General features: G+C 38.1%; 1 protein-coding gene across 1 annotated transcript in view; it reads right to left on the minus strand.

The window, feature by feature from the left end:
* The window catches only part of PTPRN2 (protein tyrosine phosphatase receptor type N2), a 622,824-nt gene that overhangs the window by 63,269 nt on the left and 533,728 nt on the right, over positions 1-25,827 (minus strand). The window contains exon 14 of the mRNA XM_071734753.1: positions 21,406-21,600. Coding sequence (XP_071590854.1) covers positions 21,406-21,600 — 195 coding nt within the window. The remainder of the gene's footprint in view (positions 1-21,405; positions 21,601-25,827) is intronic.

Consider the following 25,827-nt stretch of genomic DNA (forward strand, 5'->3'; position numbering starts at 1 on the left):
TGCTTAGAAAACATCTTCCATAGACAATCTCTGTTACATCAAACAGTTCTTCCCAAAATTGCTTTAAAGAAGAGAAGACTCATATGTCCTTTCAGCAGGTTTAACAGAAGGTGCAAAAAGCTTGCAGCTTGTCCTCTGCCAACTGGGAGCTCTGGTAAAGCTGATGCTCCACTGTGCTTCCCAGTAAGCTTCCCACTTCCTTCCCCAGTAAGGCAGGAGTCTGCTCCCTCTTGCAGCTTGAATGGAGTTTTGGTTACAAAAGAGCCCCTGGCAGCCAACTTTGTTTTGAGCTGGGTTTGTCAGGTGTGTGTCTTTACACAAGATTTGTTTATCAAACATGTTACTGAAAACCAATTCAAGAAGTGATGCTTCCAGAAAGCCTATCTTTAAGGACACAGAAATATATCATGTTACAATAAAGGTTTCCAAAGGTGGCAAAAGATAGCGGTGGTCTAGATACAAAAACACCTACTGTATAATTGCTTATTTTCTATAATGAAGGAAAGAAGCATCACAGTGGACAGAGCAGTGACCTGATGGATGGAGACCTGGGAGAGCTGTGTGGGTCAGTTAACATGTTCCCTGATTTAACCTGCAAGTTAATGGGAGGAAACCATCCTCTGATAGCTTGCTTGTCGTTCCTGAAAAGATGTTACTACTGGGGAAAGGAGGGAGGCTAAAGATGCCCTTCTTTTCTCCTCATAAATTTGTGCCTGGACATGTATATTGAACATAATAAAAAAAATATATAATCCCTCCTAAGCAGAGAATAGGTGGTATGTAAGAATTTTTTATGAGGCAAAGGGAAAAAATAGCAGAATCTTGCAATACCACTGAGCCAAGACTCCTGGCCTCAGAGAAGCTGTTTAACATGCAGCCGGCAGAGATCAGGAAGTCAAGGACCTGCCTGTAGCATCTTCCCATTTTAAACCAGTTTTATAGTCTGATTCATTTTAACATGCCCATCACCAACGTCCCATAGGCTTCAGGGACGTTTTGTGCAAATATACAGATCTGCCAACACTGAATCTCTCTAAAATACTGTGAGATCCATGAAGCTGTTGGAAGAGGGCCATGAAAATTTGATTCCTAAGGCAGGACTATATGTAGCAAGGAGCTTCTGGTTGACTCCAACTTGTCTATTTCATGATTTCAAGGACTGTATTTTTAGAATAATTATCAAATGTGATCATTTAGAAATTATCAAATGTGACACAGTAAAGGTAACTACTCTGCTTTTAGTGCACATGAATTTTAAAATAACTCATCCTTCTTTAAAAAGGAATACTCTTTTAACTTTCCTTTTTCAGGGAATTCTCAGTGGAGTGAGATATAAATGTTCAGATGAAAATAAAATGAAATCTTTACTTTAACTGGCCAACCACTTTTCACGGAGTTTCAACACCTGCATCACATAGATCAGATTCACTGGGCACTGACAGATCTCGAAACGGTGTTTGACTATTTGAAGGGACCCGTGGAAGACTCTGTGCACTTTAGACACATTTAAAAAAGCTACTAAGAAAGAAGCTTGCTTGAAAACATTCAGAAGCCAGACAATTCCCTCAGAGCTAAGTAATCTTTCATTTACAGTCCTTCAGAGCCCCTACGCTCATCCCCACTTTGCTAAAGAGAAGCTTAGTGATTTTGAAACACTCTCTTGGGAGCTGCTGGAAGTACATTAAATTGAGTGGAACTTCTGATATTTTAGAGATTGTATGTCTACTCAAATCCACTCCTTAATTAGGATGTTTTCATGAGACACACTGCAATGTTTGCCTGGCACCAAGGAAATTCATTACCAACATGTCAAACACGCACATGACTTTCCTCATCCCAGAACAGCAGGTAAAATAAATAGAGGTTGTCAACACTGTTATTGTAATGCTCCTCAAAGCCCCCTGAAAAAGGTAGATGTCTGGTTTCAACAATATGTCCACAACAAGACAAGTCCTGTAATCCCAAATGTATGCTACTATTTAAACCAACACTCTCTGCTTGCCAGATCTCCTGATATTCCTTAAATTTCATTAAGTCTTAATTTTCCTTCCAGAGGGCCTCGCCTGCAAGGACAGTTGGTAGCCCAGTTTATACATTCTCCTTGCACAGACAAGATACCCTTGTTACCAAACGTATCACAGGAATAAGGAGGATGCATCAACATTATGTGGAGAGAGGGATGCATTGTAAAATCTGTTATTACTGTGTGAGTCATGCCAGCAGTATGGCAGAAGATGAGCTTTCAGCCAGAGGATGAAAAACTGTCCCAGGGACAATGAATCTCTGGCCAAGAGAACCAGTGCCAGTGGCAAACAATCAGACAGCATCAATGTGTCTGCATACAGGCAAAAAGACAGAGCACAGTGGCCTGGATGGGCTTGGGTAAAGCTTCCTGAGTGGTTGGTTGATGTTGAAATAAGGTGTCAAACCACCTTTGTTTTCTTTACTTTTTCCTTTACTCAAGGAGCAGTATCCAGAGTGTGCTCTGTGAATAAATTAAGGTTAGCAAATATAACAATGAAATTCTAATTACTTGGTCCACCTCCAATCACTTTCTTCAGAGATAACATTGTTTGCATCTGCCAAGATAAGTTTTAAAAAGACCTGTATTATTAGCTGATGTTCAGCTATTACAAAAAGCAATTATTTTTGACAACATACCTCCCATACAGTACTTGATTAGAGGCTCTTTTCACAACCCAGGATGTCTCTTTTAATGAAAAGATGGGCACCTATTAAACTGACAGACCTTGACAGTTCTAATCAAATCTCAAACATCAGCTGGAGAAGGGGATGGGGCATTATCTTAATCCCTGTGAACAGTGACCACTCCAATCCACTCCTTTCACCTAACAGTGTGAGGGCCACTTGCTTTCAAGCTGCTGCCACTTCTTCCAGAGAAGCAGAGGGCCTGGCAGAGCTGTGATGCTTCACTGGGCTCCTCAGAAGGAATTTGGAGAGAAGAGAATTTTCCCATAGCTTTTATGTAGCATACTGTGCACTAAATGACCAGACTTGAAACAATTTGTTTTGTTATTCTCTCCAACTGACCTAAGATTTATTTTTTTTTGCCTTGTTCTGGCACATGATATCACAGCATTTTTGTTATTCTGCTTTAACACTTTTGCCTTCTTCAGTACATATTGCATTGACTATATGTAAGAGGAAAATTTTTCTGTGCAAATCCCATTTACTTTCAACACGGCACAAGATTTCCTCTTTCCTTTCTCTGGCTTAATACCTTATCATTACTGGCTTCACAGTAAATTTCTCTTTTCCCACTCATATTACTCAAAGTTCTATAGAAGACAGAGACAGAAGCATCTTATCTGATTACATATTTCCAGCACATTGGAAATATTTCAAATAATTCCTTGTGTCATGTACTTCACTAAGAAACTTTGCTAGCATTTAGGTGATCTGTATCTAAAGCAGAAGCCTAAAACAGAGTTCATGACAATTTCTCAGGACACAAATTGTTCCAAACTTTACATTGTTCAATTCTGTATCTAGAAACACTTAAACATTTTGGATAAAGAATAGTAGTCCTCATTTGAGATGGCTTTTTCATAGAGATGCCATAGTATTGTTTTTCTATTGAAACCCTTGTCTGCTTACACAGAGTATTTCTGTTCTGTATAATTTCTGCTTGTATATATTTCAGCACCTCCACAGATCATGAACAGAGCTTTGCAAACTCTAGGCATCTCTTCCTGTGATTGTCTGCTTCAGAGATAATTTTACTTTCTTTGTAGTAAGTGTTTCCAGGTCTAACGTTTTCAAAATTTTTAATTACTCCTTTGTCATCCTTTCTGTGCAGAACTTTACCCTGTGATACCACTTGTATAAGTCATTGACTTAAAAGAAGATGTTATTTTAAAAGTTAAATATAACTGTATCTAACAATAATTCCTGTACACTGCCAGACACCCCCACACATGGCTTTTGGTCAATACTTTTTGCATATCCTCTTTTAACCACATTTCAACCCACACAATAGTCTTCTAAAAATTAATTTTTCAATAGACTATAATTTTTCAATTAACTATATTTGAGAAAATTTCAAGACTTGGTTAAAATCTGGATATTTTACATCTGTTGTTTTCACTTCATCTGATAGTTTTGTAACGTTAGCTAAATAAAATGCAATCAAGTTTGTCCAGGAAAGATTTATTTCTTGTAAAATTATGCACGTTCTTACTCATTCTGCAGCTATCCAATGGAAAGAATGAAGGAGATCAGAAGATGCTCAGAGGAAAGACTCCAGCCTTCCCCATCCACTTAAATAAGACCCTCACACTTATCTCCCTTTATGCCTTCTTGCTACATAATCATCAATTTCTTCTTAAATATGTGCCCCACGATTTTCTAGGGATGGAGTCTGTGCTCAAGGGATAGCAGTAGAAAGGTTCATTGCTCCTCTTTCCTTATCCCCACTCTTTTATAAAATTAAAGGATTTATCAATCCTTTATTCTTCAAATTTGGTGCACCCACACTTGTCCAGATCTGCTCCAATAAAATTTCCTGAGGAAAGTATCACTATTAGAATCCTGAGCCATATTCAGACTATCCAGAACACAACAATATTTCTCCACATTTTCAAAGCGTTTCTCACATCACCTCACACAGTTTCATAGTGGTACAGAAGTTACTTTGGGCTCTTCCTTGCTTACAGAATTCCAGTCTTTCTGAGTTGCTGTGGTGTTCTGGCACAGTTTGAGGACTGTGAGCTCACCCCACGTGTTTCCATGGGGAATGCTTTTGGTGGTGTCCCATGTAGAAGAAAACATGGGAACAGAGCCAACTATGCCCATGCTTTTTCTACCTTTCTTTCTTTCTTAAAGCAAACCTTAAATAAAGAGAGGATGCACTATCTCAGCCAATTCAAGCCTTTCAATCAAATTGCACATTAAGCAAATAAAGTTTTCTCCTATAGCTTTGGTTCTGTGGAAGCACCACAGATGCTTCAGTTGCTCTGATGTAACCAACTCTCAATAATGCAGAGCCTAATGCAGAGCTTTTACCAAGACCATCTCCACCCCAGAAATGCCACTCAATAACTGTTCGTAAAAGCAATAGCACTAGCCCTAATATAGAATATATTAACATTCTACATATTAATAGAATAAATATCTCTAGCCCTAATATAGAAAATAAAGTTTTCTATGTTAACTGTAGAGACACTTGACTTTATTGGGCTAATCACAATAAGAAATACATTTATTACTTAATGTAGTATCTTATTAAACGCATATATTATATGATACATATATCAGTATCTCATAGAACGTGAATCTGGAAGATAGTTCAGTAAATTAAGCTCTGTTTTTAAGGTCTCATACACTGTCAATCCCGGAAAGTGTTCTGTATCCACTGCTGTCAGTGACAACTGACTCAATGGAGCCAGGATTTGATCATCTGCTTACAGCCAGTTTATGCTGAAGCCTCCTTTCCCTTTTTTATCTTCTCCTATGCTGTCCCAGATCTGATCTTCTCAGCAAGAACCATAACTGGTAACCACAAATGAAAAAATATAGGAAATAAAAACCTGGGAATTTGTATTTTTGTCTTTAGACATAGACTGAAGAATTATTTTTCCTCCTCAGTCTATGGAGCCATATTACTACCTCACTGTATTTTGATCTAATTTTTCCTGTATTTCTCAGTACCTGATCACACCAGTGAAAAGGGTAGTTTTTAAGCCCATTCAATTAAGTATTGAAAACTACTATGAAGCTTTACTAGTAATTTGGCATAAATCACTACTAATATCATTCATACTATAGTAGGTGATGAAGGAAAACTGAAAAAAAACCCCACAACAGAGGAAAGCAATTCTCTGACAAAGCAACTATTCAGTCTGGTTGAGAACAGTATCCCTAGATTGCTTCAAATGGGTCACATTATTTGGAATTAAATTAACTTCCATGGTGATGTGAGCCAACAATAAAAAATTACATTCCAGAGTTTCAATTTTATGTTTTTTAGATGTAAAGATTACTGTAAATAGCCAAGCATGTGCACAGAGACCACAGTTGTGGTTTAAGCATGCCTGGATGCTTGGGTTTGTAGAGCAGCAGCATCTTTGCATGAGCAGTGAATGGCCTGACCTGACAAACTAGACTGTTGTGCAACTTTTGCAAGAATGACTTTAATTCACAAGTATATTGAATGGCAACCTATGTTCTGTTTACCAACATTAATATACCCTTGACGTAGTGTGTATCACTGCCTCCCCCTCTCTTAATGCTCTGATAATAGAGTTTTGTAACTTGTAAAAGGATTACTTCAATCCAATCAGCAGGTGCTGAGATCAGTGTGTGTCAGACAAACACTCACTAATCCCTTTTCTTACAGCTCCCAGCTGCCAAAGGTGCTCAGTAAAACCCCAGTGAAATAGCTGGATACAACCTGGTGTGGACTGATGCAGGTTTTCAGCTCTGGAGGAAATACTGGAAAATGCACAAGATGGCATTGCTTGAAGGGGGAATGATGGAGGCAAGTATGCTTTTGAAATGAAACATGGCCAAGAAATTAAACATTAAAAAAAATTAGAATGCTCAACTATGAAATATTTACTTTACCTGGCTCTCTAAATATAGCAGAAGACAAAGAAATTCACTCTACAAAGAATCCCTTTTCAAGGATTTCCAGCTACTTAATGGTGCCTTCTAGGTCTTAAAATACAACCACCCCCATCTCCTCCTCCCTATCCACTTTCCTGAAATTTAAATTATGCCTATGAAGTTTCACCCCTGCAATTACTTTGCTTTAAATAAACCTCAACAAAAAGGAGAAGATTATTACCATAAAAGGAATATAATTTGCTCCTTTGCAATTTCTGTATTTCTATAGCTCCTTCTGTCCAACTGTCTGAAAGTGCTCACATTACTTCTGCAGGGGAGGCAAAGTATCACTGGAGTCCCACAGATGGGAAATGAAAGGGCAAAAACATTGAAGTGAATTTCCTGGTGTCACTGGATATGCTCCTAAACCACATGTTTTGCAGAGAAATTCAGAACTCGATCTTCTTCACCACTCCTTTTTTTTTTTCCTTTTCCCATCATCATATTTATCTCATGCAAGCTTAATGAATCCATATCTGATAATCTTTCTGTAATTCAAATATGCCAAATATTCTGACTCCACTGGACTTAGAACAGGTTTCTGTTTGGGCTTTTTGTTTAGAAGTATAGGGTTTAAATGTCTGATGAGTAGAGGAATTTAATTTATGCGTGTTGGGTTCTGTATATTCTAGAAATATCAGACTAAATAATAAAGTTTTAAAAGATGAATTAACCAAAATCTGTTTCCAGGCTTTCTGTGCTTCTTATGGTAGATTTCACGATAAAAATCTTAAATAATAGAAAGCCTTTAAATAAAGGAAGTATGCTATTCAAATGGAGGGCTAGATCTCTTAGCCTAATACTGCAATTTTTAGCATGGGATATGCTATGACATTTCTTAAAAACAAAAATAAATCCAAACCAAAATAAAACCCCAAACCTTCCATTAAAGAAAACTCTGCAGTATAGGAACTGATGCCAAGGATTGTGTCAGCTGAATTCGTCATCTGAAGCATTTTGGGAAGCACTTCTGGTAGGTTTGTTAAAAAGCAAAAGCACAAGCAACACAGCTGAATGAAAAGTAGCAGAAAAACCTGTAAAAAATATACAAATCAAGCCTTTTGACTCTTTGTGATAAATATTGACACACAATTCCATTCTCAGATTAACTACTATTTTCTTCTCACATATTAAACCTGTTTTTCAGATGATTTTTTTTTACTAATGGTTTGATCATCAAACCACAATCCAAGAAGTATTGGTGATTCATTTTTATTCCTGCCAATGATGTATGTCTGAACTTCAAAAATATATTACTACACATTAATTACCAAGCTGAAAACACAAAACCAAATTCCCTGCCTTCTTCCTCTCCAAGCCCAGCTAACTCAATTAAACATCTAAATTTGGTTCCCGGTTGGGTACTGTCTTTGAAAATTCAGATTTTAATGAATTAAAGTCCGTGTTTCTTTTCAGAGCATTTGTACAGTCATCTTCATTTACTATATATACAAAAATTACCAAGAGCTAAACATGGAATTCTGATAACGTCATGTTTAAAAATAATCTTCAAGTCTGGTCAAGTTCTTCAGGGAGAAGCAGAAGACTTAGGAAAACTCAGGCAACCATGACCAAGTACATCGAAGTGGCACAGCACATGATCTGATTTATAGATAGTCTGGCAAATTATGCCTCTGCTAGACGGTGGCCATTTTGAGGGTAGGAAGGAAAATATTTTTATAGACACGGTATCCCTGATAGACAAAGGTAGAAGCTGTAATACACTTACTACTCTTCTTAAATATGTGAACAAAAATGAAAAGGTGCCTCATCAAGAGCAAATTATGACTAAAAGAGGAGAATCCCTCTGCTGTTCTGTGGCTTTTGGGAAAAAAAAAGTAAAAAAAGTAAAGAAAAAAATTATCAAAATTTATAGTGGTAGTTTGTACACAAACATACATGCAGGTTTGTGTGAAAATTGAGAATATAAAATATGAAATCCAAGAAGGCTTGCAATCCACACTTACACCCACAGCCTGATAGCAGAATGTACAAGTGAACATACAACCCCTTGTGAGAAAAGGAAGGGAAAGAAAAGACCAGATAATCAGCCTTTTCCTTATAAAACTCCTGTAACAGTCAGCAACAGGAAACTGCAAAGTGCACAAACACCTTCAATGGTCAAGTCCTCCAAATCAAGACCATTTTGGAACCACATCTCCCACCTAAGAAGTCCCATATTTGTAAACTGCAAACTGCAGAGACGCAAATCAATTGGAGTAACTGCCAGGGGGCCAGTAAGCACTTCATGAAAATACTTTCACTTACTCCTTTAAAAGAGACAACTGTAGAAGAACACAGCTTGAATTCTGCCCTATCCCTTCCATGTCACACCCAGAAGATTCTGGGCATGAGAAAGACCCAGTTCCAAAACCTAAAGAAAGTGTCCCATTTGCAGGTAACTTTTTATCTGTGCTCCAGGGGTTTTTCAGATGAGTTTGGCCTAGCTCAGTGATTCTCAAATTCTCAAATATTTTTCTCATAAAAGCATTCAAAAGGGATTGTGAAGTGATGGTAGAAAAGCTTTAGAACTGCATAAGCTGACCACATCCCAGCCACTCCTGGGACTCTTGGGTTTCCATGGAAGCCAGTGAAGGATAACACTTTAAAGAAGTTTGAGGAACACTGGTCTAATCCATAGATGAGAGTATTTGAAGTGACAGAGGGCAAACTAAGAACAAGGGAAAGACAATGTGAAAGAGGACAGACAAAGAAGCCAAGAACAGACTGTAGAGGTCAGCTAAGAAGTGAAATGATTAAAGAAGACACTGTACTGCAAAGAAAGAAAATCAGAAAAACAAAAACCAGAACACAGAGAATGAAGAAAATGCTATGGGAAGAAGCAAATTTTTGTAACTGATAGCTGTCAACATTTCCCTGTGCGTTGTTTGGAACACTTGGAACACTTCCCTTCAAATACTGAAACAAGGGGAAAATATTGAGAGAGTGACAGTAGTAGTTTTGAGTAGATAGTACAAGTACAGCTTACCGCTAAACAGAAGGAAAAAGCAAAATAAAGAACCTGAAATTTAGTGCATGTGTGCGGTGGCTAAGGATTGAGCAGATTGGGAATATATTCTTGAAGAAAGCTGTTATCAATTCAGAAGAGACTCAAAAAATGAGTAGATTGCATATTTTTCCATCATAGAGGTAACTAAATATAGACTGCACATCCTGAGTTTGGTTTTGAAAAGCTTTTCCAACATGTATTTAAACATTTCAGGCAGCTCTCCAAATATGAAATAGTTTGCTCTTGGATAATAAGGCCCAAACTAAACTCACAGAATCAAATCTGATAATCCAGATGCAGAAATCCTTTATACTTTTATGTCATACTTTTGTGTCCTAAAAAAGACTAATGAGAGACAAAAAAGGGCAAAAGTATTGCCCTTCAATACAACCCTTTACCCATTATAGCCAATATGATTGGTTGTGAGAGCAGAGCACTGGGACACCAGAGAATGGACTCTGCTCCTGGCTCTGCTTCTGACCTTCAGGTTAATCTTGGTCAAGACAGTTCCCTGTCTGTGCCTGAGCATCCTGGGCTAAAAAGACAGGATAATGATATTGACCTTTAAAAAGAGCTTTGAGACTACTGATCAAAAGTGCTGTGTAAGAGTTGGCTTATTATTATTTTGGTTACTGAAGTGAGTTGAAAGGATCCCAGTGACTTTAATCAAAATGTCTTACATCAGGCCCCAGAATCCTACCTGAAGGACAAAGTTTCTTAAAATTCAGTTGTGGGTATACACATATGGCAAGTCAAAGGCAGGTGCATACCCTCAGATACTGCAGTTTTCTTGACTCCAGCAGAACTTCAAATGACAAAAAAGTTATTTCTGAAATTACTTTTCGTATTCAGAAATAATGTATTAGGCATATTCACTATATTAGTTGTAGATACTTTTATAATGCTTTCAGTCAAACTGGTCTAATGCAAACAAAGACACCAATAGGTGAAAGGAGACAATGAGAAAATTAAAAAACACTTTTCTCAGGCAGGTCTCACTCATGCCCACCTGAGCAGCAGCAGGACATCCCTCCTGGTAGGAGCCAGCACTGCCTCAGGGACTTTATGTTCCTGCTTCTATGTGGTTTCTGTGGTTAATCAAACCAAATCTTCTGGGTGCCTTCCTGCTAAAGTGGTAGATAAATATTTGCATCAGAAATAATCCTGCATTTATAAAAGCTTTGGGTTTGGAGTCTGCATTAGCTTTATCCTTGACAAATTCCACCCCTTTACAGCAGCCTCCCAGCCTTGGCATGGCACCTGCCTCTTACTAGTGTGGTCTCCTTGGTTTGTTATGATTCTTACAGATGAAGAAGAACCCTTGATGTCTTTCCCTTGAAGCATAATATTAATATATACAAAACATGCTTTTATACCGAAAGTGCTTATTCAAGTATTTCTCCTGCATGCTATTTAACACCTGCCATGTTTAAGCTAAAAACCTTTGATTTTGTCTGACAGACGAAACAAACTTTCTATGGCACTTCCTGCTACAGGATCATTCCGCTTGCAACGCTGTTGCAAAGGAACATTTGTAGGGCTACAGATGAAAGGTTAGTTCTGTAACCTGTAATTTCCTGAGAGAAAGCAAGGATGTTCCCACAGGTGCACAAAGAGGTAAAGCTTGGAGTAATCTCATGGTACAGCAGGTACATGGAGGTTTTCTTTTGTTGATGGTATCTTTGCTACACAAAGTCCATCTGCTCACATCTCTCAAAGATCCATCTATTCTGCTGGCAAGGTCTGCCACTGGTAAAGACATCTCTTTTTTCTCTGTAATAGGACAAGGAAATTAAGTGTTCTTTAACATATAACTCAAATACCTTGGTGTCTGAGAATGCTGCATATTAAATTTTGTGAATTATCACTGCTTTTTTACCATTTATGTCACATGTTTGCAATTTCCTCACCCTGAGGAGCAAAACCAGCTTTGTCAGCTTCATTTGCACACACCTGCAAAAACTGGAAATTGCAAATATTGCAAGAAAAACTTTGAAAATTTAAAATGCCAACTAGTTTTTCATTGACACTTAAAATACATGTATACTATATTTCTGCTCACAAATATTTTCTATACTTCTATAAGGACACCATTGCTTTATGTAGTATTTGTACACAGGCATACTTGTGGATATAAAGCACTCGCCACTGAATCCCCCTCTCAAGGTATGTGACACTAATAAAAATCAATGAAAACTGAAAATATGCCACCATTTAAAGTGGAAAGAAGACAAAATAATGCTGTTACCAAACGTAATTATAGGCTTTTTCTGTGGCATAATAATATCACTGAGATCTAGGGCCCAATTCTGACTGGGCTTCCACCTGCTAATCAGCTGTGTGCAGATACAGCCTTGGGGCAATTTCTGTTTTCAGATTTTTCTGCTGAAGCTTTTTTGCTGTTGTTATCACAGTAGACATCTTCACTTTGGTAAGGCAGACACTGAACTACCATCCTGCTACACATTCCAGGAATATGCACGCAGCAAGCAGCTCAGCATCAGCTCACACATGAACAGCCTCAGTCCCCATAAAATATTCATTCATTTAAAAAATATTTGCACCCTGCTGTCAAACTTAGACAAATTCATAGTGAGCTTCATAAAATAGCTGTTTTAATGGTAAATGATGTTCCAGAAACCTCTTTCAGGCTAAACACTCTCGTCAAAATTATTTTAATAAGAAAGATTAACAATTTCAACATTAGCTGCTAATCCCCTTTCATTTGAAACTGTGCTGATAAAATTCTTTGCTTGTCATTCAAATAGTAAGTAATAATTACAGATTTGGGGCCTCCATCTCTTGCTTCATTAATAGTAAATTGCATGGAAGTCTGAAGCGTAAAGTCTGCTTTGATACATCTCAAAATGCAATTTCCATAGCTTTCCTTAGCTATGTACAATTAATTACAGAGTTAATAAGGGGAATATGTTAATGAAAGGGAAATTATTCACTCAGACCACCTGGTCTTATCAAATTTCTTTAATATGTTTCCTTCTTTCTGTGAATGTGGATGACAGCAATAACACAAATCATGGTGTGCATTTCTAGTTCTCTAGTATTTTTATTTGTAACCAGCTAAAGTCCATTTAAATTAAACATGACAAGATATAAGAACTAGTAAGGACTAAATAACTGTCTGCATTTGTTTTCTCAAGTTCAGTATCTTTTTCATTTTAAAACAAATATGGTTAAACAACTTTAATTAGCAGTGTCTTCAATGCTCATAGTATAAACATAATGTATCCAGTAAGGAGACATTGTCATTTTCTGTTTAATTTCTTTAAAGAAATGTTTTGCATATGCACATATTTAATAAAAGAAGTATAAAAACATGCTTCAATTCACACTGACAGCTACTAGAGCTTAGTTGATACGTGTAGCAGGGTTACTGGATGTTCATAGGAATATTTTAGATAGTACAAACAGCCTGGTCAGAAGGAGGCAAACCTTCACATAATTAATCTTAACAATAATGTAGTTGTGACACACAGTCAGAAAAATATTTTTTAAAGACAAAATCCAACCATTTTCAACAGACACTAGCAGATTTACTACTAACTAGACTGAGCACAGAAACATTTTAGGACCTGGATGACAGCCCTTATAGTCATTTCAAAAAGAAAAGGGCAGAGAATAATTCCCAGAGCAGTAACAGGTCATCCTTGAAGGAGATGATGCTTGTGAGCAGTTTGTCAGCCCTCCCTTCTATACTTAGCTCTATGCAATGGTACAGCAAGCAGGCAGGACCCAGGCACCAGGTAGTTCTCCCCAGCTACCTATGGGGTTTTCTTGGCCAGCTGGGCAACCTGAAGCAGCATCAGCACATGAGTTTAGGACAAGAGGATGAAGGAGACTTGAGAGGACTGAGGGAGAGCTACCAATTAGAAAAAAATTGAAACTTATTACTTGAAAGAGAGGAAGAATGATAAAAAAAGACAGAAAATCATAGCAAATGAATGCATCATATAAAGCCGTGCTGGGGAGCAGCTTTGGAATATCTGAGGATAGCAGACCCTTTATCTAGCTTTGACCAAAGGTAGCACAGTCCTCCCTTACGGAATTGCAAATACTATGCAAACTTCACAGATTATCTGAATGTTTATCTCCTTCTAAAAAAGTATTTCCAATTCTGTCTGCATTCTACACCTTAATTTCCCCAAATACCACCCAAATTCTGTTTCTTTACTTATAAAATACTACCAAGTTGAGGCCTAATCCCAGAAAGAGTTGCAGAAAGCAAAGTATAATTTGTTTTTTGTCTTGCCCTGAAGATGAGAATAAGCAGACTTTGTTGAATCAATGGAGGGATTAAGCTGCCCCCATTGTCAGTAGCATCTTAATCAGAGCACTTCCACCAGCTTCTGATGGTGTAGCCTAGCTGAGGAGATGGTGCTCTCCAAAATATGACCAAGTTCTCCCAGGTATCTTAAACTGCAACTGAATTAACAGTGCAAAAACCACTGTGCCAGTATGATTTCACTTCTTTGCAAGTACCATGAAGCAAGTCCCAGTTTCATCCTGGACTGTTTTTTCATCAATACTGTATGTATCTTCAGAAGCTGTGAAGCTGTAGTCTCATTTACCACAAGTCATTTGATCTCCATGGTGCATCGTGTTTTGCAGCCTCCTGAGAGAAATTTCCTTAACTCAAAGGAATTAAGTCAGAAGTCAAAGCTCACGTCCTTCCCATGGCTGAACTCTGCCAGCACCTCAGAGGTACAACATAACCTGTACAATCATATTGGCCTCTGGCCCAAGAAGTTCTTCTGAACCACCCTCTTCCAGTGCCCTTCTCCTTCTAAAGAGGCATTTCCACCTGTTAGATCCCAAACAACAAAGTGCTCACATCATGCATGGACACAACAGGACAAATACAGAGGAGCATTGCATTACTTAGCATGCATCTGGAACCAAAAGAAAAAAGCAGTAGCCTCCTGGACAAGAGTTCCTCTCTGGTTTCTGCCACAAATAAGACTCAGAAGCAGCTGAGGACCGAGTAACACCTCTTGACTTCAAACTGAAGTATCAGAACAGATCTTTTTCATTAAATGACCTCCTAGCATCTCTTGCTACTTGGTACAACTGGTACTTCTCTGGGGTTGACATTACCTGGATGTTCTCTAGAAACAGCAAAAAAGTTCAGATAGTCACTAAGTTTTGTTTCAGCCATGGCAATGATCCTTTCTTCTGATTTTGTGCATATGGTTACATGAGCTAGTTTTGTGACAAGTATTTCCCTCCATGTAACACTTAAAATTAGCACTGCAGAATATTGATAGAAATGTTTTCTTCATCTCTCTACTAGAAGACTTAAGAAATTATAATACTATGGCTAAAAATGTTCAACCAAAGCCTAAACAAAGTTCAAATAAGTACCTCACCACCTTTTCTTGTTAATTTTCAAGGTAAATGTTTTTCTTGAATCAGTACTCTTACAACTGTCATTACTTCTTAAGGCCCACTCAACAAGACTAATAAAGGAAAAGGGACACAGCTGAGCATGAAATAAATAAAAATGGAAGAATCAAAGGCTAACCTGTTCAATAAAGGTTTTTCTGTGTTTCAGTGATTAAATCTATGTAGTACATACGTCCATTTACTAGATTTGTGGCTTTATTAGTCACATGCAGCAGGAATTTTTGCACTTCTCTTTGAAGCTTTTCTTTATTCCTTTGTCTCAAGTCCTGGATTTAAACAGAGGCAAGTGTTTGAAAAACAACTTAAAATCTAGAGAGGGGAAAACCCCCTAAAATGGAGGCATAAGTGCCATTTCATCAGCAGGAGATCTTTCAGGAGGCAGCCAGCTCCACTCTTCCCTAAAAGCATGACAGGTCAGGGAGAGAGGGGTAAAGATTTTTCCACTCACAGTATTTATGTCTTTTTGGGACCCTGGTTACCTTGTCACTGACTAATGCTATATGCAACAGTCTTTTCCCATGTGACTCCTCTGGTCTGGCTGTTTGTGATGATATGGCCTTTAGGGCCAAAGCTGCCTTGGGACTCATATTTCTTAAGACTCTTACAACTATTTATATTGGCACAGTTGAAAGAAAAGTTGAGATTTAAATTGAATTAGCCCATGTGTAAGGAGTTTCTGCTTTTAGTTAAACTTTGTCACTGACTTGTTTCCCTTCCCATGCGAGAGAGGATTTTTCCTTCCTTTTCTCAGTTGTTTGCTTTGTTTTATGCAGAGCATTTCTATTCTTGGAATTCATAGCAAGCCAAAAAGAAATTAACGGTGATAGAAAGAAATGATGGGAAAAAAAAATTTTAAACCCACTAAATAATTGAACACACTATAATTGTTACCAAGACCTTGTTTTCCATACCTGCAGTCCTCACCACTGTTCCTTTTGGCATTAATCACTTCTGCAGTACATGTCCCCAGGCAGTGCACATCATGCTCCTTCAGCTCAGGAAATGTTCTCTGTGTATCTGCATTAAGCTCAAGGTGGAAAGTACACCTGCATCTAGCACAGCACTGCCAGTCCTCATATGCTGGAGTTTCTTCTTTCATCTATAAAAGTGTGTTTGGAGGCCTTTTGCTCATGCTTCTAATGGAGCTTTAAGAATAAAATCAAGGAGTTTCAGCAAAATGTGATGAAGTATTTAAGAAATATTTTTTTCTTGTTGGAATGTGCCTTCTGTCACTCAGTTCTACACTCTTCCATATTCAATTAAAACAAAGCAGCTAACCCAGAGTCCACTTCAAACAGAGTTTATTTTTAAAAATGAAGTGAGGTAAAACTGTTTAGAAATCACCAAAAAGTTACAACGCAGAGAGTACAGGATACCAATGTTATCTAAAAACCCAAAGTTCAACCTTGGAAACTATTGCCCCCTTGCTATTCTTCTCAGTCCCACATCAATCAGCATCAAAACTGAATTAGATGGAAAAATTCAACATTTTGTGTTTGACTGGTTTGCCAGCAGCAGGTCTCATCCCATGGGCCCCTACTTCAGGTTATGTTTCAGGAGGTGCTCACAGGTACTCATTGGAGGGGTGACACAACCTCTCCCAGAACTGTCTTTTGACACAAAGTTCTCATATGAGACCATCCATCACTTCTCTATGGGCAAGGTGCTTCTGGGTTTGCAGGCAAACACAAGGGCAAACAGGTTTACACCTTTTACATGCAAGGCCTTGGATTTCAGTCCTTAGTTTATTTGCTCCTACTGTCTCATTCAGACCAGTTACAAAACTGTCAAGTATAGTATGCACAAATTATCACACACTAATATTATTTCCAGCCCAGACAGAAGTTTCACACCTTCAGGGAGAAGACTCCTCAGACTTCCAGCTTAAGCAAGTACCAAAGAGAGTATTTTGGAAATTCAGACTTTCTGAAATTCTAATTTATGTAAAATGCTCCAAGTTTTGCACTTCTGTCTTTACAAAGAAAAAAAACCAAACCCCAAAACACAGAAAATCACTTCTGCTTCTGCAAATTCCCTCTCATCTATGGTATTCAGATAACAACCTCAAAATGTTATCAGCAAATGCATATGCTCCCTTCTTGCTGTGCTGTTCTTAATTTAAAAATTCATAAAAGATTGTAATTATTTTAACCAAACAAGCGTGGCAATATATGAAGCAGATGTGGGATGCAATCTACCTAACTTACGTGCTGAACCTGTGCTCCAGCATGAACAAAAGACATTCCTTCATCTAAGCTGCAGATGGTGATGGGATGGTGCAGGTACAGCAGAAGGTCTCCCAGGAGGCTCAATTCTCTGGAAACCTTCACAGCTGCCCACTCACTTCACCAACAAGGAAGGGAATTTCTGGTGTCCAAGACAACACTTCATTAAGTACCTAAAATGTAGGTATAAGTTAGAAGCCCAAGTCAGGGAGAGCAAACCTCTTTAGGGACACCTTCAAATTCCCTTTAGTTCTTTTGCTGGATTGCAAAGAGAAGGTTTCAGGTTATTAGGATTTCTCTCAGCAATTGAAATATAGGTGTAAATATCTGAATAAAGTGGATGGAAATCTGCTTCTGAGTTTCTACTCTCCCTCACTATGATCTTCTGAAAAACAATGGTTTCTTGCAAAACCAGCAGTGACTGAAATGAGGGCACTCTGTTGCTGTTGCTCATGCTGAAACCAGTCAGTCAGTGCCACAAACACGACCACATATAACACACTCCTCTGACTACATTTTCCAAACTGCTTGGATCTTCTAGAAAGACATCTCATCAATCAGAAAGTGCCATATGGACCATCCTCCTGATATAAATGTGAGGAAACGGAATGTGAAAAAGAAAAAGAAAGAAAGAAAAAAAAAGCTCTGAATGTTGTTATCCCTGTCCTTCTGGGCCTCCTGAGTCCTCCCTGCTTCCTCCTGCCAATAGCACAAACTACCTCATGCTACTGTCAGCACTGCAGAGACATTGCTGCCGGTGTCCAGGAAAGTGGCAGAAAGGCAGGATTTCTCTCTTTGAAAGACTGGTTTCAGACTAGGTGAGGAGACTGCCCCATAGCCATATGGGTTTGGAAGATTCCAGGTTTCTCCCAACCTCAAGTCCTACAAATGATGCGCTAACCACAAGCAGCAAGTCCTCCAAGAAAACAGCATCTGTGGCCAACCACAAGCTCCAATAAACCCAAAGTAGCTGTGGCTTGGACAGTCACTGCAGCTATGACCTGCTGGCACTCTCCAGCAAATTAAACCGCTGTACAGCGATGTTTCTGACCAACGCTGCCTCTGAGCAGGATTAGGTGGAGTCCTTCAGCAGTCACAGACACATTTCTCCTAAGCTACTTTCACTGAAGATTTATCCTGTTTATAAATCACAATAAAATATTTCCTGCTGCCACTTTATATAGTCAGCCATTGTTTTATTTTCTCTGGAGAAGTCCTGGCACCTATGAACAATAACAACTGAGGACCCTTAGCTCAGCTAACTGCTACTTCACTGCACACTGAGGAGATGAAAAACACATTTACAGAACTGTAAATGCATTTACCCTGCAAAGCAGATGGTATTTGCCATTCTTACTTGCTCCCTAGCTAATATTTCTTGGTGCATTTTTAGGCACTGAGATATTTTTCATGGAAAATATCTAAAAAATTTAAAAGGCAGCAGAGAATAGGAAGAACTGGGAAACTTCTTGTACTGAATGTCATAAAATTTGCAAAGTGGCTCCTTGCTGTCCTGTACTTGTAGCTGCATGACCAGGGGAGGAAAAGCTCACTGCTGGTGAACCTCTTCTGTTGCTAAAGTCCAACAAGCCTGCATCTTCATGGACTGAGAAGTTCAGGCAAATAAAGTATTAGAGATATGTGCATTTACTTTTGAGCAAAACATAAATTGAGTCAGCTCTCCAGTTTCAATGTGACCCACACTGACACAGAACATGAACATTTTTGATCAAGTCCAATCATTTGCTTCAGTGCTGTGTCTGAGTGATGCTGATCTTCCCATGTAAACCTAACCTAGCTTCTCTTCCAGCACATCTTGAATTTAGTTTAACTACTCCCCTTAAGTAAACATCCCCACTGCCTGTCTGACCCTCCTATTAGGCTTGCCCTGATATCCAGGGTAAATGTATACTTTTGATTCTAACCTGTATTTTCTTCCTAATTGCATCATCTGCGTCTATTAAGGACAATTTTTCCCCATCCTCTATTTCAAAGCACATATGCAGACTCCCCTGAATCACTGATTTTTTTTGGCTCAGTTTAGACCAAACAAATTAACTGGTTTTACTCTCTCTGTGTGGTTTGTACTCTCACAACACTACAGCATTTCTTTTACCCTTCTTTGAACTCTCACCATCTAGATACAACACATGCTGCTAGATAGATAACATATGCATGAGTTCATTCAAGGTTAAACAGGATTGACTGAATTATGAACACTGAACACCGTAACACTGATCTTGACCAATGTGACTGTTTTTTAAAGTTTTATTTATTGCCATGTGGAGATTATTCTTCCTTGCACTTTTGGAGAGATTCCCAGAGCCAAAACAAATAGCTCCATGTGCAATATTTTCTCCCTTAGGCTTGATTTTAGGATCTTTCTTTTTTTTCCCAATAATATATTTGAAAACAGTCTTCTTTAATTTAAAGTAGTTGAAACTTACTGCAAATACTAAATGTATATTTCCAGCTACACAGGAAATCTTGCTCTTATGTCCATACAAATATATTGCCGTAGGACTTGACCACAGGAGTTTGTATTTATTTTGAGGCTGGGCAATTGAGGTATTTTTTTTTTTTTTTTACCCAAACATTTCAGCAAACTATAAAAGGAAATCAAGTTAATTTTAATACTGGTTAGGCAAAAAAGTGGCACTGAAAACTCTAACACATGACATTCTGTCACAGAAGCAATTCTTCCTACCTTCCTAACTGCACTTGTATACCAGATTTTAACACCCTTTAAGCCCTTTTTTATCTGAGGAGGAATGGGTAAGGGCAGGGCAAAACATGTTTACTCAGGATGGCATACACTGATGAAGCATCTGGTTTACAAAACTGCCCTGCTTTTGCTCAGTTTTATAGCTGATCTCACCAAGGCTGGAGGAGGTCAGTACCTTGGCTTAGGTCAAGTCAGCTCTTCAGATTTTGCCTAACTTCATTCCATTCCCCATTAGGTGAGGTGCCTTATAAGAACTTGAAAAGTATCTGAGAAAACTGTACTTTCAAATTTAAGTCAAGAAAAAGAGAGAGTTGAAAAATTATGTCCTAGAAATATAGCATGATGGAGAGAATTTTTTTTCTGAGACCCCACTGGTGAGTCACGTCAGCAGGACACACATAAATCAACAGGGAAGTTTCCCAAAGGGTGGCAATGCTACCATCTGAAAAGGGTGTTTACTTTACATCTAGCATGATAATAAATAGCAGAAAACAAATATAGAAAGCAAAAATAAACCCTGTCTCATCGTTTTCACCATCACCTAACCTCAGCTAATTTCAGTGCACTCTACCAAGACAGTAAATATTTAAAGGAGGAAGAAAAAGCATGAAAAAAGGGGTATTACTCCACAATTCTCGTAGCAGGATGACACTAATAGTGAGAGAGATAAATAATCTGCAACCAGTTGCAACCACTGGACCCTGTTGGTCTTGGGCTGCTAAAGCAATTTCCACATAGATGTTAATGTGCTCATCTTCCACACTGATACTAGTTGCAAGTCGTGTTTGGAAGTAACCCAGGTTTTCCAATACAGACTCTATTAATAGAATATATTTGAATAATTTCAAATATAGAAGGGATTCAGCTTGGAGTGAAATCCAGCCAAGAACAAGAAAATTCATGCTAGGCTCAAAATTCAAACCCCTTTTCTAACAGTAATGGAAAATAAATTGCTCCATATCACTAAGAGTCTGTTCCTTTCTCAGCTCAGATACTTCTGCACTCTAAAGAAACATGAGGAAAAGCAGCAAATTGACCAGAAATTTAGCCATTTTCTTCAGCTGCCCAAGCTGAGGTAAACATGAATTAACAGGACAAAAGGACAACAAAAGGCTTCTCTTTTTTAAAGCGGCACACAAACAATTCCAATGTCCAAGATAAAAGAATGTTTGCCACAGGAGAAAAAAACCCCAGAATATAATAAAAAAGAAACGGAAAAAGAAATCCCTTTAGAGTTTTAATTATAACAAACCCAAAATTACCAAGAAAGCTCAGGAATATTTTTTTACCTGGAAAAAGACAGGTTCCTTTCCTTTAAAAAGCAATCTCTTTCGAAAAGCTAAGCAGGTACCTTAAATCCCGACATTCCTCATGCTGTGAAGATAAAACCTCCTTACCAGGATCATGTGACCGGTGGAGATGTCCATGTTGGACTGGACTGGCTCCTCACACCAGGAGGATGTGCTGCTCCGGGCTGAGGGGCTGGGAATGGGCCCATCACTGAACTGTGAGGAAACACTATTGATTCGAGAAGCGTGCAGGGGCTCCGGGCGATCTGAGGTTTTCACTGCCATGCGCTGGCGGCATAGCTCCTGGAGAGAGAGAGAGAGAAAGAGAGAGAGAGAGAGAGGAAAAAGCAGCCCACAGTTAAGAGTAATTACAGGATACAGTCTACTAAAGACATATGATTTACAATATGTTTCCAGGCTGGAAGTGTTTTCCTCCTCACGACAGTGATTTCTGGGAGGCTGTCTGTTCTGCAAGGCACATCTACAAAGTGATACTCAGTGACTACCCTAACCTTTCACAAGCGTAATTATGACTGTATGTACATCTCCATTTAGATAACCAAAAAATAATATTTGGAAGCTGGACTTTACTAACAGATATCCTTTCTTCCTTCTCATTGGCCTGTGTTCTGTGAAGCCACTTTTGAACTGCACAACCTCCTGAAGTTAATGGGATTGCACGGGAGTAATTGAGAATGCTACTTGGCCCTGGATATGCAAACTCAGCAAGCTCAAGGCAACTGAATTGATGTGCACTCTAGTATAAATCTTAGTTGATAGATGCCTCATTTCTCTTCATTAAAACAGCAAACTCACAACACTCCCTCCCTGATGTGGGGCAGAGAGGATGAAGAATGACATTAACAAAGAATAAAAGCAGAAATCTGTCATTGTATTGTTTAAGCAGCTTTGGCGAAGAAAGAAAAATCAAGCTATCACACAAGCTAATGCAAACCATGTTAAAGCACTGAAATAGTTTGCACTGGGAATATTTATTTTCAGTTTCTCCCGCACATAGAATTCATGGAAAAATACAGAATTCTTGTTAGGCAGTAGAAAATCCTGCTGGTAAAACCAACACCTTAAAGTATAAAATTCTGATAAATAGACCCATAGTTATGCTGTCATTGTTACAGTGCTTTTAGAATCAGTTATGTGTGGTGAAATCCCAGCCAGCATAATAAAATTATGATTTTTTAAACATATGTCTATTGTCCAAGAGAGATACTTGGTTGCCTGCAATGCACAGCAAGTCCATAGTATCTGGACATATTGCACACATGGTGTGGCTACACATTTGTCTCAGATTACTCATTCTGCACAGATGAGTACTAAGAGCACAGTCTCTTGCCTCAGGCTGACAAACTAATACAGTCTGAAGAATTTATACTGTTGAAATGACGTGGCTCCTGTTTTCTTATTCATTGATAATTTAGTTGCAAGTGCCATCAGTAGGATGATCTGAAAACGTCCATATATCAACTGCAATAAAATCTTCTTTCCAGACTGGAGTTAGAAATATGACTTTAAGACCAGGCTTTTTTAACCTTGCAAACTTTAGGACACTGAAGAGGGATCCTAATCCATGCAGTAGCAAGCATTCTAACAAACTCATTGGAACCATTATATTGAGCCTCCTCTTGCCTCCACATGGCAATAAAGATCCCACCAAACTTTTTTTGCTACCAAAGCTTCTGATTAACTTGCCATTAGAGGTGCTTATGTGAAATTTCTTTTATTATATGGCATGCAATATAAAGCATATATATATATATATATATATATATATGCATGTACAAATAAGACTCATTGAGATAAAGTTTGTATTATTTATAAACAGGATATATTTTGTTGTCTATTACAAAAACACAGTTAGCAGAAGTTTGGGATGCACAGGTTACTCTTTGTAGGTGCTCTCATTTGTTGGAATAACTGTGCAGACTGTCTCAAGTGAAACTGATACCTGACTTAATCACCATGGTTTGTATATTTATAAATTTCATCCATGCCAGGTAAGAATTTTTTAAATGCTTACAAAAAGTAGGTTTTTTTCCACACCAGACTACAATGTTTTCAGTCGCCTCCTGATACTTTTTTGCTCTCTACTGACCTTAACAGGAAAAATAGAGACAAAAAAAAAATTAAACTTCAAAATTACTTAGAAATTGAGTCACATATAATAGTGACAAATAGGTCAGTTAAATACAAGACCTCTTAATAAAGGAAAAAAATGCTATTCCTTTTAAAAAAAAAAAAATAAAAAAAAAAATATATATATATATATAGGGACAAAGAAAAAAAAAAACTTTTTCTCTGAAGGATCACACATATCATAAGAAAAGATAGCAGTAGTCCAAAACAGCTATTACTTGGACCTTGGAATGACCTTGCAGTACTGTAATTTAAAATCCTTGCTTTTAGCAGATTTTGGGAAAAGTATAACAGTGTAGAAACTTTTTAGACAGAAAAATAAATCAACAGAAAAACAAAAAGCTGCTCAGATATTTGGATATTGGCTGTTCTAATAGAGAGAATGGTTTATTGGACCAGGTAGAAGTATAATAACCAAAGTTATAAAAATGTGTTATCCATCACATAACTGCTAAAAGGATGTCTCTTCTGGCTAGCACACCATGTGGTGTACATACAGATTTATAATATTCTAATAGACATCCTGCCACTTGACTCACCCCAACTCTGTGCTAACAATAGCATTTGTACTCAAACAGGATCTTTGTTTTTAAGTTGATCTGTTCCTGCTGCTCATATCCTGCTTCAAGTCATAATCCTCTGCTTTTACAAGTGGTTGCTGTGGGAAGGATTAGAGACCTCTGGTAACAAAAAGCAATCAGGATCAAGTGAACTCTAAGAAATGAATATACAATTTTTACTCAAATAATAATGACAAAAGAAGCAACATTATAGCCAACTGGTTCTAGAGTAGATTAACCTTGAAATTAATAAAAATGTTTTGGACATAATGTTATTTTAAAGTTAAACATGCTCATGGTCCTCATAAAGGATGGTTGAGAAAAAAATATAAATAAGTTGAAAAAAAAAGTAATCTGATTTCTAATATTAACATGTTTCTTTCATGACATATATAGAGCAAAAAAAATTATTCCCAGAACTGCTGTAACTGTCAAATACCTTAAACAAAGCAACCACGTCACTGCTCACAGTCATGAAAAATGTTTTATGTAAACAGGAAGGTCAAATCATAGTTGCAGCAAAAACAACACCGAATTTCTTGATTAGTGTTTTTAAATCTCCAAGACAATGCATTTTTCCCTGCCTGTAAGCAGAAGGGGTTTTAAAAATTTATTTCCAGATCAGTCTAATGGCCCTTGACAGCTCTTCCTTCCCAGACTCGCAGCCAGCCCAGCCCAGGCTGAGGAACCAGCTCCATCACACACAGCACCAGGCTCAGGACACCAGAAGTTTCTGCTTCTTCAAAGCCACCTCTCTCAGCTCAAACATTTCAATTCCTGTTTGGGTTTTTAGTATAACACAGATAACACCACCACTTATAAAAGCTTTGATGCATGGGGCATTTTGGGGCACCCAAATGGTTCCTCAGGGACTCACAGACTAGGGAGGTCCAGCTCAGAGCAGAGAAATGTCTAAATGTGGGACACAAACTTGCTTCATCCTTGAGATGGGCATCTCTGTCCCATTCCTATCAAAGTCACTGGCAATGGTGGGGCCTCAATGGTTTCATACCAGGTGCTCTCAGGGAAACAACACCCAGGGGCCCTCACAGAGCCACCACAAGCACATCAGGCCCTGGATAATATGCTCATTAATATGCTATCTGTCACCTGTACACATCTTTGCATGCTCAGGTGTGCTCTTCCCTGCTCTACAAAATTTTTTCTCTCCTAAGCATTTAGCAAATCAGCCATCTACCAAACCCCAACTAGAATTTAAACTTGACTGCCATGTCAAAGCTGCAAACTCTGAGAACGACACAAGATGTATTTCTGTGGTTGTCTCAGCACGTACACCATTAAAAATATTTTCTAAGAATTAATTCAATTTACTGCTGCAGTTCTATATTTAGCTGAGTGGCTGAGGCTATTTCTGCTGTACTGCGACTCGGTAATGTCTAGGCATTGCTTGTGTATAGTTTGAGTGTCATTCTTCATTTTAAAACATCATTTACACCTAAAAAAGCAATCATAATGCATACAGTGAAATATGAAGAAATGATCCTCCTGACCCCCAGGCTATGATCTAATGGATGGGTTGGACATAAACATTTATTTAAAAGGTAATTTGAAGTTTATGACATTATTTCTCATCACATGGGAATTGCTATCATACTGAGGCACTTACTCTGTTTTTTATTTCCCAGCATTTATTAACAAACTTATATGGTGGTCACATGCAGCATATAATGAAAAAATAATATTGCTGTGTGACAAAAACTGCCATAACCATGATAAATATTCTGTAAATAATGTCCAGCTAAATGAGTTCAAAGTACAGTACAATGATCATCTGTAGAGAGCTTTTTATTTGAGACAT

This window comes from Heliangelus exortis, chromosome 2, assembly GCF_036169615.1.
Source record: "Heliangelus exortis chromosome 2, bHelExo1.hap1, whole genome shotgun sequence".
In the NCBI taxonomy this organism is placed as follows: Eukaryota; Metazoa; Chordata; class Aves; order Apodiformes; family Trochilidae; genus Heliangelus; species Heliangelus exortis.